This window comes from Pogoniulus pusillus, chromosome 22 (assembly GCF_015220805.1).
Source record: "Pogoniulus pusillus isolate bPogPus1 chromosome 22, bPogPus1.pri, whole genome shotgun sequence".
In the NCBI taxonomy this organism is placed as follows: domain Eukaryota; kingdom Metazoa; phylum Chordata; class Aves; order Piciformes; family Lybiidae; genus Pogoniulus; species Pogoniulus pusillus.
Window position 1 is genome coordinate 4,872,763 of NC_087285.1, and position 16,966 is coordinate 4,889,728.

Sequence of the window (16,966 nt, forward strand, 5' to 3'; positions counted from 1 at the left end):
AATTGCATTCTCATAGTCATCTTGTAGATGAATTTTTGCCATATATTGTCTGTTTTCTGCATGGTTCAGGTTCTCCAGCACAGTGGCTAAGTAAGAGCTTAACAACTTTTCTAAAGAGGGATTGTGTTCAAGAACAATTTTAGTCAAAATCTGTCTGAAACAGGTCCTATCTGGCTGGAAAAAAGCTTCAGTCAAAACAGATCCTACCTAGAGAGGCTGGAAACAAGCTTTAGTCAAAACAGATCCTACCTGGAGAGGCTGGGAACAAGCTTTAGTCGAAACAGATCCTACCTGGAGAGGCTGGGAACAAGCTTTAGTTGAAATAGATCCTGCCTAGAGAGCCTGGGAACAAGCTTTAGTCAAAACAGATCCTACCTGGAGAGGCTGGGAACAAGCTTCAGTCAAAACAGATCCTACCTAGAGAGCCTGGGAACAAGCTTTAGTTGAAATAGATCCTGCCTAGAGAGCCTGGGAACAACTAACCAGGTCTGATGATCTTGCTCACCAAGCTGCTTCCATGTGAGCAGTTGGGCTGCTTCTGGTGGGAGCTGTTGTTCAGAGCCTCTAGCAGAAACATTCATGTTTCCAGCATCATTTTATTCCAAGCAGAGTGCTGCACTGAGTGCTTTTGGTGCTGGTTTCTGCACAGATATGACTCCAACAACGACCTAGGTTTGAAAAGTCTCCCCAAAAGAACTCACTGTTTGAACCATTTCTTGGTTTGGTGGTTGTTCAGCTTTTGGAAATCCTGCTTGGCTCATCTTTTAATGTGCCTCTTCTTCCCTTGCAGGGAGCCCCAAAGGTGCTATGCTGACCCATGGGAACGTGGTGGCTGATTTTTCAGGCTTCCTGAAAGTGACGGAGGTGAATACCCTGATGGAGAGAATGTTGCCATGTGCAGAGTGTGTTCGAGTGAAGCCATGTGCCTGCATGGGCTGGAAATGTGCTCTTGCCGATGAGAGGTGAAATTTCTCTCGTTCAGAGGGTTAAACCCATGGAAATGGCAGCGAGGCTGAGCTTAGAGCACTGGGAGGGCACTAAATACCCTTCCCAGCACTGGCTCCCTGGCTCTGTAGGGCACAAAGCGCTCCTGAGGAGCAATGTAGACTTCTGTAAATCAATTAATGGTTGTCCTGTGAAGAATTAGGAGTGCAAATAAGCCCTGCACAGAGGAAAACGGTGCCTGGGAGGATAAAAAAAAGAGCAGAGGGTCCAGTTGTGCTCTTTGAGATCTACTGTGCCCACATCTTCATTTATATGAAAGCTCTCTTCATTTCAAGCATGTTTATGCATAGATAAGTATGTATAGATATAATAAACACGTATCTATATATGTTCATATGAACATATGACTATTTAACCAGAATGGTTCATTTAGTTGACATTAGAACGTATCTCCTCTTGTATTTTCAGCAGAGGATAGCCCTGGCTAAGCACCTGAATAAGAAGTTTGATGCAGTGTGGTTTTTAGATAGCATATAGGAAACAGAACTGCTTTAGCACAAGATATTAAGGATTTTATGCAGCTTGTACCTGGCAAAGATAAAGAATTAGTTCTTTTTCATTTTTATTTGGAGTAAACAGGGATTTCCACCCAGTAGCAATGTGCACACAAGATGGACAGTTTCTTCCCTGCTACTCCTTACTTGATTTATCGTTGGTGCTGGGGACACTGCAGTGTTGTTATCCTAATCCTTGTGAGATTCCCAGAGCACTGCTGGCCATGTGCAGTGAGGCAGCCTAGTGAACTCACCTGGCCAAGTGTCTGCAGGCTAGTGACTCTTTGCAGGATGAAATGCAGTGAGGAAGCCCACTGAACTCACCTGGCCAAGTGTCTGCAGGCTAGTGACTTTGTGCAGGATGAAATGCAGTGAGGAAGCCCACTGAACTCACCTGGCCAGGTGTCTGCAGGGTAGTGACTCTGTGCAGGATGAAATGCAGTGAGGAAGCCCACTGAACTCACCTGGCCAAGTGTCTGCAGGCTAGTGACTTTGTGCAGGATGAAATGCAGTGAGGAAGCCCACTGAACTCACCTGGCCAGGTGTCTGCAGGGTAGTGACTCTGTGCAGGATGAAATGCAGTGAGGAAGCCCACTGAACTCACCTGGCCAAGTGTCTGCAGGCTAGTGACTTTGTGCAGGATGAAATGCAGTGAGGAAGCCCACTGAACTCACCTGGCCAGGTGTCTGCAGGGTAGTGACTCTGTGCAGGATGAAATGCAGTGAGGAAGCCCACTGAACTCACGTGGCCATGTGTCTGCAGGGTGGTGACTCCCTGCAGGGTGAAATGCTCATGGCAGCAAGCCCCCAGGCTTCACTGGGTGCAGGGGCAGGGAGCTGCACGGATGAAAGCTGATGCGTAGCTAGCCCTGAGCCTCAAAGGGCAGGGACAGCTATTTTGGAAGAGAATTGATTTAGAGGGAGCTGAGGGGAACTTGGCATCTTCCAGGGCTGGCCCTCAGGAATGGGTTTAGTGTTCACTGACAGCCATGGGACTCACTGATGAATCTCAAAGGTATCAGGTTGAGACGTAAGGCTGGTGTAAGTGGTTGTAAATCCAATAGCTTCAGGCACCAGAGTGCTGCCTGGGGGAGAGTAGATAGCCATAGCTCCTCCACATGAGTAGGGCAGCATCCAACCACAGCAAGGAAATCAAGCAAAGTGCAAAATACTTAAAAGTAGTATAAATTAACACCATAAAAATACCTAAAGCTGCCAGGTATGGTCAAGGTGTTGCTTGCAGACCCTTGTGCCAGCTTTGCCTGGCACAGTGCTGTCTATAAATAGACCTTTTTTTAATGTGAGCCTAGAGATTTACCATTATTTATTGTTCTCAGATGCCAAGAAGCTGTTTGCCTTTTTGTATTTAACTGGATAACTGTGCCAAGCCCGAAGTAATAGTCAAGGTCATCATTTTGGGCTGATTTAAAAGCAAATTATTTGTTGTCTGGGCACTTAAGACAAAGAAAAAAGGCAGCACAGTTAGTGATGCTGATGGTTTGACGTTACTGTGCTGGCAGAAAACGAGGCCACTTTGAAATGATATCTAAATAGATTTGCAGGCTCTAATGGCCTCATTCAGGCTGACACAGAAAACAATCTGAAATGAGATGCTGAAAATGCCTGAGTGGTCAATCCTGTCTGATTTCAGTAGGTAATAGTTGGGAGGGGATAGACAAGCAGGACTTGCACAGATCAAAACAAAATAGGCTGAGACACAAATCAATCTGAAATGAGATGCTGAAAATGAATGAGTAGGCAGTCCTGTCTGATTTCAGTAGGCAATAGTTAGGAGGGGATAGACAAGCAGGACTTGCACAGATTAAAACAAACCAAAATGAAACAAAATAAAACAAAATAGGCCGAGACTCAAATCAATCTGAAATGAGATGCTGAAAATGCATGGGTGGGCAGTCCTGTCTGATTTCAGTAGGTAATAGTTGGGAGGGGATAGACAAGCAGGACTTGCACAGATCAAAACAAACCAAAATGAAACAAAATAAAACAAAATAGGCTGAGACTCGAATCCATCTGAAATGAGATGCTGAGAATGGACGAGTGGGCAGTCCTGTCTGATTTCAGTAGGTAACAGTTGGGAGGGGATAGACAAGCAGGACTTGCACAGATTAAAACAAAATAGGCTGAGACTCAAATCCATCTGAAATGAGATGCTGAGAATGGACGAGTGGGCAGTCCTGTCTGATTTCAGTAGGTAATAGTTGGGAGGGGATAGACAAGCAGGATTTGCACAGATTAAACAAACCAAAATGAAACAAACCAAAATAAAATAGGCTGAGACTCAAATCCATCTGAAATGAGATGCTGAAAAAGCATGAGTGGCCAATCCTGTCTGATTTCAGTAGGTAATAATTGGGAGGGGATATTTAAATAGGATAGTGAGACACTGGCACAGGCTGCCCAGGAAGGTTGTGGCTGCTCCATCCCTGGAGGTGTTCAAGGTCAGGCTGGATGAGGCCTTGAGCCATCTGTTCTAGTGGGAGCTGTCCCTGCCTATGGCAGAGGGTTGGAACTGGATGATCTTTGAGGTCCCTTCCAACCTAAACCATTCTATGATTTGCACAGTCATAGAATAAGAAATAAGGAAAAAAAAGAAATAAGCAAAAAAAGAAAGGAAATAATAATAATATATAAATAATAAATATTAATAAAATTAATAATAATGTTAAATAATATAAAATATAATAAACATCAATCATATACATTAAAAACAATACAAACATAATAATATGAAACAATAAGAATATGGACCATGGAATAATGATAGGAGTAATAATGATAATAATAATAATTATTATTGTTATTGTTATTATTATACTTCTGTAAAACACTCCCTGAGGAACACCATCCCTGTGCTTCCATCCAGCCTAACAGCTCTGTCCCAGCCATGGAGATGCAAAATGGACATAATAATGATTTATAAACAGCTAATTCTGTCTGCTTATAGATTTTATGCCCTTTCTCCACTAAGCACTGGCCCTGGTGGATGCTGGTGGGTAACTGCTTTGAGGTTATCCAATCCATAATATCATGGCAAGCTTCACCCTTGGAAATGAAGGTAGAAAGGACAAATTTTCTTTTGGGGCACGGGTATGCCAAAGCTCTCAGGGTCTTTACTGCAGCCTGCCAGACAGAATTAAAACTTAAGCAAAGTTGTTTTTTGCACTTGCCTATGGGGCAGTGATAATGCCCTCGAGAATCCCATTTTAATCCCTTGGCCTTAGGAGGAACACTAACAGAAATCATGAGCTTTTGCAGCTGAAAAAAAGAATCATCATTCATTTTCCCAACCTATGCTGATTCAAATCGATGGTTAATCACAGGAAAAGGAAAATAACCAAAGCAAACCAATCTCTAGCTTTGCCTCTGGTAACACTGTGATTCTCTGCAACGTGGGAGAACCTGGCAGAGCCTTGCTGGAGGCTCCTACTGGTCCTCAGCCAGCCAAGAGTGCCAGCCACGGCCTCAGCATCTCGTGGTAGAGAGCAGAGAACAGCAGTTGGGTTCTCTGCCAGGATGAGCCTGCGTTTCCAGCTGTGTGGACACGATATGCCTCCTGCCATGGAGAGCCCTCCCCGCTGCCCTCTGTGTCCATCCCGTGCTCTCTACTCCTCCTGCTAACCGAGCTCTCATTGGCACTGTGGCTTTAACGCTTCCCTTCCTCCGCTGCTCCCTGCCTCTCTTTTGCTCCTCTGGTGCCATTTTTCTTTTTTATTGTTTTATGACTTTCTTGTTGTCTTCCTGTCAGTGTTTCTTTCCTTTCTGTCTCCCATGCCCTTCACCTGCAGAAAGTGATCTTTCCGAGACAGGACGATGTGCTCATCTCCTTCCTGCCTCTGGCTCACATGTTTGAAAGAGTTATACAGGTAAGAAACCTGCCTGAACTGACGAGGCCTCCTGGGGCTCCTTCTGTTTTCTTCCAGAGTCAGTGGTCTCCTACTTGTGAGGATGTACACATTTCCTATTTGCCTTTAGCACACATGTTTGAGAGAATGGTACAGGTAAGGTCCTAGTGGCAGTGGAAAGAATCTTTTCTTCTTTTTCTTGTTTCCACGCCAGAAAATAGAAAACACAACCAAACAACAAAGCCAAACCCATAAAATGAATAAAATACTAAAACAGCCAGCAATACCTTGTAGCACTAAAAACCAGCTTGTAGTCCAGAAGTGCCACCTGCATAACACCAGAGCCCAGCCTCTGGTCTCAGCGTCATGGCCATGACTCCAGAGCCATTCCAGGATTCTGAGCTTCAAAGAGTAGTTTGGGTTAGAAGGGACCTTCAAGATCATCTAGTCCAAACCCCCCTGCCATAGGCAGGGACACCTTGCACTAGACCAGCTTGCTCAAGGCTTTGTCCAACCTGGCCTCTCTTCTCCAGGCTAAAGAGCCCCAAGTCCCTCAGCCTTTTGTCAGAAGAGAAGTCAGAAGAGGCAATCACATTCAGTCCTCCTGGCTTGAGAAGGTTCAAAACAAATCGATCCAACAGGTGAAGGTTGGATTGAGCTGCAGCTTTGTCCTTTCGAGCTGCAGCTTTGTCCTTTCGAGCTGCAGCTTTGTCCTTTCGAGCTGCAGCTTTGTCCTTTCGAGCTGCAGCTTTGTCCTTTCAGCTGCAGCTTTGTCCTTTCGAGCTGCAGCTCAATCCTTTCAGCTGCAGCTTTGTCCTTTCGAGCTGCAGCTTTGTCCTTTCTCAGGGAGGGTTGATTTGGGCTGAATGCATAGTTTTTGAGGCAGATGTGCCTCCAGATACAAGCCTCTCACTTCCCAGTGACATCTGTGCCAGAAATAATAGATCTGCCCTGTTAAAAACTCTGGTGTCTTCTAAGGCATTTTCAACTGGCTTAGTTATTTTGGGCAGTGGATCCCACCACAGGAGCTGATGTTCTCAGTCCACTCCTCGTGGAGTGGAAAAGTGAGCACACTGGTGCAGGCTCAGCTCCTGGCATGGTGGCTGTTTTGCTCAGGATGCCTTCTTCTACATGAGCTCCAAAAGCAGGCTAGTGATGCTGGTCTCCAGTGCTAAAACACCAGTGTGACCAGTTCACAGGATCCCAGGACGTTAGGGATTGGAAGTGTCCTCTAGAGATCACGTAGCCCAACTCCCCCCTCCTCTTAGTGACCAGTCCTTACCAGCTGCCAGTTTGCTCCTCGCAGGCAGCCTGCCCTGCCCAATCCCAACCAGCCAGCCAGCCCCGTTCTGATCTGACCAAAGTGGCCTGTTTGTTTCCAAGTCTGAAACTCGTGGATCTGTGTTTTCCACACAAGTAAAGCACCTTTGAAGTGGGCTTCTCTTTCTGGGATACAGGATCAGGCGCTGTACTGCTAACGTAGTCTCTACTGTTGTATTTAAACAAAACTAAAGTATTAACACCTAAAAATCAGCTGCTGCTCAGTGTGTTTTACAATGTTTTTAATATGCATGCATTTATTGACATTAGGTCCTCATGCTGCCAGCTGCTATGGTAGGTCTGGGCTTCAGAGGAGAAGTTCAGATCCAAAATCTGACCATAACTTGGACTTTTCACAGAATTATAGATTCACAGAATGGTTTGGGTTGGAAAGGATCTTAAAGATCCACTAGTCCCAACCCCCTTGCCGTGGGCAGGGACACCTTCCACTTGGTTGCTCAAGGCGTCATCCAACCTGGCCTTGAAGCCCTCTAGGGATGGGAATCCCCTGTATGCAAGGGGCAAAAGGAAATCCCTTCTGAAAAGCCTTGTTCCTCCAGAAAGAGTGGCAAATTTGGTGGCTGCTGAACTGCCAGATCTGAGCCGTGCCCAGAACTATCTGTACAGTTCTGTTCAGTGCAACATTCCCAGTGGCACTGATTTCTACCTGTATTGCTAAAGCCCCCTTCTTCCCTTCCTGAGAGCTTGGGGAAAGGCACAGCCATGCTTGAGAGGGCTGCTGAGCTGTGGGAAGGAAAAGCAAAGAGGTTACATGCAGTTCCTTCTTTCCTTCCCTTCAGTCTGTGGTGTACTGCCATGGAGGGCGAATCGGCTTCTTCCAGGGAGACATCCGCCTGTTGTCGGAGGACATGAAAGCCCTGAGGCCAACCATCTTCCCTGTGGTGCCACGGCTGCTGAACAGGATGTATGATAAGGTGAGCTTGGCTTTGCTCTCCTTGCACTCACGGCTTCCAGAGGCTCGTAGAATGGGTTGGGTTGGAAGAGATCTTCTCGTTCCAACCCCTGCGCCATGGGCAGGGACACCTCCCACTAGGACAGGTTGCTCAAGGTCTCATGCAGCCTGGCCTTGGGCACCTCCAGGGAGGGGGCATCCATGCCCTGGGCAACCTGTGCCAGTGTCTCCCCACCCTCACTCTCAAGAAATTCTTCCTAATCTCCAGTTGTAATCTGCCTTCCTCCAGCTTCACAGAATTAACTGGGTCAGTAAGACCTTCAAGATCATCAAGTCCAAGCTATCACCTTCTAATTAACTAACCCATGGCACTAAGTGCCTCATCCAGTCTCCTTTTAAACACCTCCAGGGATGGTGACTCCACCACCTCCCCAGGCAGCCCATTCCAATGCCAATCACTCTTGCTGTGAAAAGCTTCCTAACATAAAGCCTAAACCTCCCCTGTCACAGCTTGAGGCTGTGTCCTCTTGTTCTGTCCTGGTTGCCTGGCAGAAGAGACCAACTCCACCCAGCCACAACCTTCCTTCAGATAGTTGTAGAGAGCAGTAAGTTCTCTTCTGAGCCTCCTCTTTTGCAGGCTAAACCACCCCAGCTTCTATTCCTTCCCTCTTCTATCACTACAAGCCCTTGTAAAATGTCCCTCCTCACCTTGTTTGAGTTGCAGTGGTCACCTCACTGCAAACACATCCTTACCCTCTTGTAACTGATACAGCTGCTCCAGTCCCTAAATCTAGATCATGTCCATTTACACAGATGGCAGAGGTGGCCTTTGCATCTTAATACAAAATCCCACTGTATTAGACTCTCACCCTGCTCTCCATGGGGTTACTGGTGGCATTTCCAGACAGGAGGGATTGTTTTTGTCACAGAACCACCAGCCAAACCTGCAAACATTAGGACTTTCTGTGCCCTTCCACCAGTTCTGGAACTCAAAACTCCCATTCTGATGGCAATGGCAACTGAAAATCAGGAGCTGCAAAAAGACTGTGAAGATTTAAACTGGAGCAGGGGAGATTTAGATGTGGCATTAGGAAGAAATTCTTTACTGTGAGGGTGGTGAGACACTGGAATGGGTTGCCCAGAGAAGCTGCAGACACTTTGCCCCTGGAGGTGTTTAAGAGCAGGCTGGATGAGCAACTTGTTCTAGCAGGAGTCATCTCTGCTTATGGCAAGGGGCTGGAACTAGGTGATCTTTAAGGTCTCTTTCAAGCCAAGCCATGCTCTGCTTTATAAATGTGAGGTGGTTTGGTTTGGGATATAGAGATCATCCAAACTAAGAGATAGTCTTGGAAGTTAAGACAGTCACCATGGTAATTCTGTTTGTCCAGCTGGGAATATTTATTCCTCTGAAGATTTATCCTCTGAAGCAGAGCTTAGCACAAGCTACTGATTTTTCTCCAAGGTCAGGGCTGTTGGATCAGGGATTCTGCTGCACCAGGAGGGGTGGGCACCGGTGGTTTCTCAGTTGTGGAGGTGTTATTCATGCTGGTGTTTGGTTAAGCTTAGGTCAATGCAGCCCCATCACCTCATCACTGGCACCTGCTCTAGGGTTCAAGCTGCTCATTCCTAGTTCCTCTGGTTGCCACGATTTTGTAGGATTGGATGGTTGGAAAAGATCTCTAAGATCATCAAGTTCAACCATCCAGTGTGATCCAGGTGATACTGCTCTGACAGGGAGGCTGGACCAGATGATCTTTTGAGGTCCCTTCCAGCCCCTGATATCCTGTGATTCTACGATCAACCCAGCACCACCATGGCCCTTAAACCATGGCCCCAGCTGCCATGACCACACGTTTCTTCAACACCTCCAGGGATGAAGACTCCACCAGCTCCCTGGGCAGCCTGTTCCAATCCCTGACCACTCCTGCAGGAATGCAATTGTTCCTAATCTCCAACACAAACCTCTCCTGGCACAATTTCAGGCCACTTCCTCTCATTCCATCACCTGACACTAGGGAGAACAGACCAACATCCTACCTCACTCCAACCTCCTTTCAGGCAGTTGTAGACAGCAGCAAGGTCTGCCCTCAGCCTCCTGCAAAATAAGAAGAGAGATCCCTGGTGTAGTCTTACTTAACTGTCCGGTGCCTACCCTCCAGCTGGCCCCAGCAGCATGTGCAGCTGTAAGGATGAGACCAGCCCTTGATGTTTAGTCTCTCCTGGGTGTCACGCTGCCTGTCATAGAATTTAGCCTGGAGAAGAGGAGGCTCAGGGGTGACCTTATTGCTGTCTACAACTACCTGAGGGGTGGTTGTGGCCAGGAGGAGGTTGCTCTCTTCTCTCAGGTGGCCAGCACCAGAACGAGAGGACACAGCCTCAGGCTCCGCCAGGGGAGATTTAGGCTGGAGGTGAGGAGAAAGTTCTTCCCTGAGAGAGTCATTGGACACTGGAATGGGCTGCCCGGGGAGGTGGTGGAGTCGCCGTCCCTGGAGCTGTTCAAGGCAGGATTGGACGTGGCACTTGGTGCCATGGTCTGGCCTTGAGCTCTGTGGTAAAGGGTTGGACTTGATGATCTGTGAGGTCTCTTCCAACCCTGATAATACTGTGATACTGTGTGATACTGTGATCATAGAATCAGCCAGGTTGGAAGAGTCCTCCAAGCTCATCCAGTCCAACCTAGCACCCAGCCCTAGCCAGTCAACCAGACCATGGCACCAAGTGCCTCATCCAGGCTTTTCTTGAAGACCTCAAGGGATGGTGCCTCCAGCACCTCCCTGGGCAGCCCATTCCAATGGGAAATCACTCTCTCTGTGAAGAACTTCCACCTACCATCCAGCCTGTACCTACCCCGTCCCCCCTGCTCCCGCAGATCTTCAGCCAGGCAGACACATCCCTCAAGCGCTGGATGCTGGAATTCGCGGCGAGGCGGAAGAAGGCTGAAGTTCGCAACGGCATCATCCGAAACGACAGCTTGTGGGATAAGCTTTTCTTCAACAAAATACAGGTAAGCAGCTGCACACAGGGGGCCAGAGCCAGCTGTCATTTCTCCTAGCTCAGGCTGGTTTTCCTTACAGAAAATCCTTACAGATTCCTTACAGAATCCCAGCGTAGTAGGGGTGGGAAGGGACTTCTGAGTCCATCCAGTCCAACCCCCCCCTCCTAAAGCAGGGGCACCTGCAGCAGCTTGCACAGGATCACCATGCCCACAGCTCCAGAGAAGCAACAAAAATCAATAGAAATTGAGATGCAGCAGAGTTTAGTGCTTCACTGACTTGTGTGTTAACTTCTGCCACATTTATTTGTAGTTATTCACTTTGGAACACCATGAGCAGCAATGCTGGCAGGGCTGGAAGCTGTCTCTTTGCTGTTAGGCCAGGCTGAGAGAGTTTGGGTTTGTTCAGCCTGGAGAAAAGAAGATTCCAGGGACACCTTCTGGTGGCCTTTCATTGCTTACAGGGGGTGATCAGAAAGCTGGGGACAGACTTTTGAGCAGGGCCTGCTGTGACAGGGCAAGGTTTGAACTAAAAGAGGGAGATTCAAGCTGGAGAGAAGAGTTTTTTCCTAGTGAGTGTGGTGAGATGGGAGATGCCTCACCCCTGGAACCATTCCAAGTGAGGTTGTTTGGGCTTCTCAGCAACCTGTGATAGTTGCAGATGTCCCTGCTGACCGCAGCGGGGGTTGGACTGGATGAGCTTTAAATGCCTTTTCCAACCCAACCCATTCTGCAATTCTATGAAGATGTCAGAATTTCAGCTCTCTTAGGGACAGACTTCCAGAGGGGAAGAGAGAAACACCAGGCAGAGTGAGATGGCTTTTGTCACACCCCTCCTTCAGCAGCACTGAGAAATCACTGATCAGCAGAACAGTCCCTGCTTTTTGCAGTTCTCAGACACAAGCTGTGCCCTGAGGAGAGATAGGATGAGGCACTTAGTGCCATGGTCTAGTTGACAGGATAAGGCTGGGGGATAGGTTGGGCTGGATGATCTTGGAGGTCTCTTCCAGCCTGGTTGATTCTATGATGCTGTGGAGGCATTTGCCCTCTGCCAGGTGAAGGTGCCCAGAAACTGCTGTCACCTCCACTAGTTGGGTGCTCTGCCTTGTGGGGTCTGAAGGCTTAATAGGTAAATGGTTTCTGCCTGCTCATCCTAGTGACAGGCAGGGAGATGATTGCATCACTCTACTTCCCTCTCCTGCCACTAGGATGAAATTCAGGAAGCTGTTGAGGAAAAGAGGAGTAACTCATCAAAGAGATGTCACTCCAAAGTCAGCTGCAAATACTCTGCAGCTGCAGATACAGCTGTTTTCAAGGCTGGGGTTCACCTGGGCGAGTTCAAACCTCGACAACAGGAGAATAAAGACAAGGGTGCAGAGAAAAATGCAGGTGCAAATCCTGGTAGAACAAGATGGGAGGGAAATCAGAACGCCCTGCTGTGTGCCTCTCCATTAAAAAACAACAAAAAGTGTGCCACTTTATTTTTAACTCAAGAAACTGACTGCACTTTGTGTCTGTGGAGTAGCTGTGTCCTCAGTGTGCAAAGGCAGCGGAGCTCAGGCGGCACGGAGAGGAGCAGAGACACGGGGCAGGGCAGGCTGCATATTGATTGAGGGCTGGCGAGACTGCAGGGCTCAGGCAGGAGCTGCTTTCTGCTGCCTTTTCTTTCCTTTGCTTTTAGAATAAGAATAAGGAAATGAAGGCAAAGGGAGAAAGCAGTAAAAGGCGACACAGGAATTGATGTAACAGCCTCCAGAAATACTTGAAGGTCATCTGCCTTGACAAAGGGACAGTGTTATTTAGCTGGCTTGGCAGCCAAGTCATCAAAACCCAAGAGGGGTAAATAAAGGGAGAAAAAAACCCCAAACCTGAAGGTGGGGGGAATGGTCTGGAGTTTACCCAACAGTTCCCCAGAGTCAGATGTGTTTTCCAAAGGCCAGGGCTGCCTCTCTGCAGGTCTTCAGCCAGCCCAGGCAAAGGCAGCCACAGCAGTCAAGCCTAAGCTGCTCATCCTTCAAAAGATGTGGGAGTTTCACCTCCATACCTCAGAAGGTGTTTAACTCGGGCGATTAGATTTACCTTTCAAGATTTAGCTGACTTTTTATCCCTACTGGAGACACTCCAGTGGAGGCTACAAGGATGCTGGGAGGTCTGAAGCATCTATGTGAGGAGCAAAGGCTGAGAGCCCTGGGGCTGTTGAGCCTAGAGGAGAGCAGCCTGACAGAGGCTCTGATCAATGCTCAGCAAGAGCTAAAGGGTGGGGAGCAAGAGGATGGGACCAGACTCTTGTCGGTGGTGGCCAGGGACAAGACAAGGGGCAGTGGTCACAAACTGGAACCCAGGAGGTTCTATCTGAACAGGAGGAGAAACTTGTTTAGTGAGAGGGTGCTGGAGCCCTGGAGCAGGCTACCCAGAGAGGTTGTGGAGCCTCCTTCACTGAGAGCTTCCAACCCCCTCTGGCCATTGTGCTTCTGGGCAAGCTGCTGTGGTGTCCTGCTTTAGCATGGGGGTTGGACTGGCTGATCTTCAGAGGGCCCTTGTGACCCTATTGTGCTGGGCTTCTGTGATTCACAGCCAGTTCATACTTCCATACCATGGCCGCACCTGCTCTAGAGAGAGCATCCTGTGCACGCTGTGTGCCAGCAACACTTGGGGCACTGCTCATCTTGCCACCTGCAGTAACTCTCTTCTCCTGCTGTCACACAGGCCAGTCTGGGCGGCTGCGTTCGCATGATCGTGACGGGCGCTGCCCCTGCATCTCCCACGGTCCTGGGCTTCCTCCGCGCTGCCCTCGGATGCCAGGTGGGCTCTCGTGGCTCTTGGGAGGTGTTCATCTGCTGCCAGCTTGGAAACACACTGCATGTCAGAAAGGAGATGGGTTAGGACCTCAGAACGGTGGTTAGGACAGCATCACCGTGACTGACACAACAGCCACAGGGCTGCTGTTGTCCATGGCACAGCAATGTGCCCTTGTGGCCAAGAGGACCAAGGGGATCCTGGGGTGCATTAAGAAGAGTGTGCCCAGCAGATCGAGGGAGGTTCTACTCTGCCCTGGTGAGACCCCATTTTGAGTATTGCCTTCAGTTCTGGGCTCCCCAGTTTAAGAGGGACAGGGATTTGCTGGACAGTCCCAGGGAAGGTGACAGGGATGATGAGGGGAGTGGAGCACTGCCTGATGAGGAGAGGCTGAGGGACCTGGGGCTGCTTAGTCTGGAGAAGACTGAGAGAGGATTTAATAAATGTCTATAACTATCAGAGGGCTGGGGGTCAGGAGGGGGGGACAGGCTCTGCTCCCTGGGATAGGACAAGGAGCAATGGATGGAAGCTGCAGCACAGGGGGTTCCAGCTCAGCACAAGGGGGAATTTCTTGCCTGGAAGGGTCCCAGAGCACTGGCACAGGCTGCCCAGAGAGATTGTGGAGTCTCCTCCTCTGGCACAGGCTGCCCAGAGAGATTGTGGAATCTCCTCCTCTGGCACAGGCTGCCCAGAGAGATTGTGGAATCTCCTCCTCTGGAGCCTTTGCAGGCCTGTCTGGATGTGTTCCTGTGTGCCCTGAGCTAGAATGTGTGGTCCTGCTCTGACAGGGGGGTTGGATTCAATGATCTCTTTGGGTCCCTTCCAACCCCTAACATCCTGTGAGCCTGTGTGAGGGCTTGGGGCAGACATGATGTCCTGGTGTCCCTGGAGCTGGAGTGGGAATGACCAGTATCCGTGGGGAGGGAGCAGCAGAAAGCTGCAAAACCCCCTATACACTCATCCTAGCTGCCTCTCAGCACCTCAGTGAGTGTGTGCAATGAAATGTGCTTGTACACACACTGGGAACATCTCTACACGAGTTTTATTCTATATATAAATGGGGGAAAGAGAATATTCAGCTAGAAGCTGAACCCACTTAAGATATGTACTGTGTTATTTCTCTTTCTCTTTAGGAGGCCCAGGGGAACTAAAGGGCTTCACTCAAGAGCCTAAATGGGAGGGTAAAAGATGTATTTTCTAAGCATTCAGCAAAAATGCCTTCCCCCCCCCCCCCCACTACTAAATGAATTTTGTAGAGTAACATATGCAGTGTCTCAAAAGCTAAGTGCTGAACTTGTCTTCTGGTTATTTTCAGCTCTAGAGAGCTCAGTCAACAGCAGGAACATCTTAGAACGTTGTTGTGTACTAGGGGAGCCACCAAAGCTGACTGAAGATATCTCTTCTCTTTGTCAGGTTTATGAAGGTTATGGCCAAACAGAGTGCACAGCTGGATGCACCTTCACCACCCCAGGTGACTGGACATCAGGTAAACGACTTTCTTCCACCATCTCATTTGGAACATCTGCCTGATGAGGAAAGGCTGAAAGACCTCAGGCTGTTTAGCTTGGAAAAGAGAAGACTGGGAGGAGATCTTGCTAATGGTCGTAAACATCTGAAGGGTGGGTGTCAAGAAAGGGCCAGGCTCTTAGCAATGGTGTTCTGTGATAGGACAAGGGGCAATGGACACAAACTGGAGCCCAGGAAGTTCCATCTGAACATGAGGAAAAACTTCTTTACTGTGAAGCTGCTGTAGCTGGCTGCCTAGAGAGGCTTAGAGTCTCCTTTTCTAGAGACATTCAAGACCCATCTGGATGCATTCCTGTGTGACCTGCCCCAGGTGATCTTGCTCTGGCAGAGGGGCTGGACTTGACCATCCCCAGAGATCCCTTCCAACCCTTACCATTCTATGATTCCATGGTTAGGAGCATTGCTTTCCTGCGAGGCATCGGAACAGGCTGCCCAGGGAGGTGGTGGAGTCACAAGAACCAAGTAGGTGTGGCATTTTGGGACATCTGGATGCATTGCTGTGTGACCTGCCCCAGGTGATCTTGCTCTGGCAGAGGGGCTGGACTTGATAATCTCTAGAGATCCCTTCCAACCCCTACCATTCTCTGATTCCATGGTTAGGAACATTGCTTTCCTGCAAGAGTGGTTAGGCATCGGAACAGGCTGCCCAAGGAGGTTGTGGAGTCAGTGTTCAAGTTGGTGGATGTGGCATTTTGGGACATGGTTTAGTGGTCATGGAGGTGTTGGCTAGAAGGTTGGACTTGATGATTTTAGAGTTGTTTTTCCCAACCTTGATGATTCTATGTTCAACAAGAAAACAAATGCAGACATCTTTAGAAAATACAGGGTGGTTACACCCCAGGGTGTCAAGCAACATTCACCACTCTGTGAATAATTTCCAGCCAATTTAATGTTGTTTGAAGTCTCACTAGTCCAGAGCAAATAAACAGGGATTGGGTGTTGGGTGCATGTGCCCTGAGGAGACTTTGAATCGTCCCCTTGGGCTGTTGCTTGTATATACTCTCATCACTGTGCTCCTGGTGCTGCGAGTCCTCTCCAGAGCCCTGGGGCTGAATTTAAAAGGCTGTTTGTTAAACAGAAAGGCTGAAAAGATGAATCTGTCCATGTAGTCGGTGAGCAAACCCAGGCAGCAAACAAAGACCCATTCAACACTTCATTTATTTCAGGCTTTCAGAACTTCTGAATCTTGAGAAGTTCAGCTAAAAGTCATCAGACCCATACAAGTGCTCTGGCTTAATTTAATCATCACTAAGCAAGACCCATACAAGTGCTGTGGTTTAATTTCTTCTTAATCTAATTAATACTTATTAAAATGTTTTTCAGTGAGTGTCATCCTCATTTAACTGGATAGCAGGAAGGAAACTTGGATGCTGGGTATTAATTGGCCTGGCCAGTTAAACAGTTGCTTCTCTCCAGCCCATATTTTCAGTGGCTGGAGCACACCTTGAGTTCTGGGTTCAGTTTTGGGGCCTTCACTACAAGGATGACATTGGGGTGCTGGAACATGTCCAGAGAAAGGTAACAAAGCTGGTGAAGGGTCTGGAGAACAGGTTCCTGTGAGGAGCAGCTGAGGGAACTGGGGTTGTTTAGCCTGGAGAAGAGGAAGCTGAAGGGAGACCTTCTGGCTCTCTACAGCTCCCTGAGAGGAGGCTGGAGTAAGGTGAGGGTAGGTCTCTTCACCCTAGTAACAAGGCTGGATCTTAGAAGAAACTTCTTGACTGAAAGGGTTCTCAAAGACTGGACCAGGGTCTCCAGGGAGGTGGCTGAGCCTCATCCCTAGAGGTGTTAGTATGACACAGAGATGCTGAAGGACATGTTTTAGTAGCAGACTTGTTTGGACTCAATGATCTGAAAGGTCTTTTCCAGCTGAAATGATTCCATGATTCTATGAGTTGGAGTAGGCTGAAGTGTACTCAGAGCACAGGCTTTCTTCTCCCAGCACAAGTGGCCAGCTCTTTGCTTTTCTTCAAACCAAGACCAGCCCCTTGTTGTGTGCTGGGGCTGGCTGCCTGCTGGGCCCATGCCCTGAGCAGCATTAGGCAAAGTGCCCCCCACGT

The 16,966-nt window shown here is 48.5% G+C and overlaps 1 protein-coding gene across 5 annotated transcripts in view; it reads left to right on the forward strand.

The window, feature by feature from the left end:
- ACSL6 (acyl-CoA synthetase long chain family member 6) overlaps positions 1–16,966 on the forward strand; it is a 75,745-nt gene that overhangs the window by 46,017 nt on the left and 12,762 nt on the right. For 2 of the 5 annotated variants that reach the window (XM_064161528.1, XM_064161530.1), the window contains exons 10-15: positions 791–864; positions 5,440–5,517; positions 7,482–7,616; positions 10,464–10,598; positions 13,293–13,388; positions 14,796–14,868. In XM_064161528.1, coding sequence (XP_064017598.1) covers positions 791–864; positions 5,440–5,517; positions 7,482–7,616; positions 10,464–10,598; positions 13,293–13,388; positions 14,796–14,868 — 591 coding nt within the window. Of the gene's footprint in view, positions 1–790; positions 865–5,304; positions 5,518–7,481; positions 7,617–10,463; positions 10,599–13,292; positions 13,389–14,795; positions 14,869–16,966 lie in introns of all 5 variants that reach the window. The other 3 variants (XM_064161527.1, XM_064161529.1, XM_064161531.1) reach the window with 3 other exon arrangements.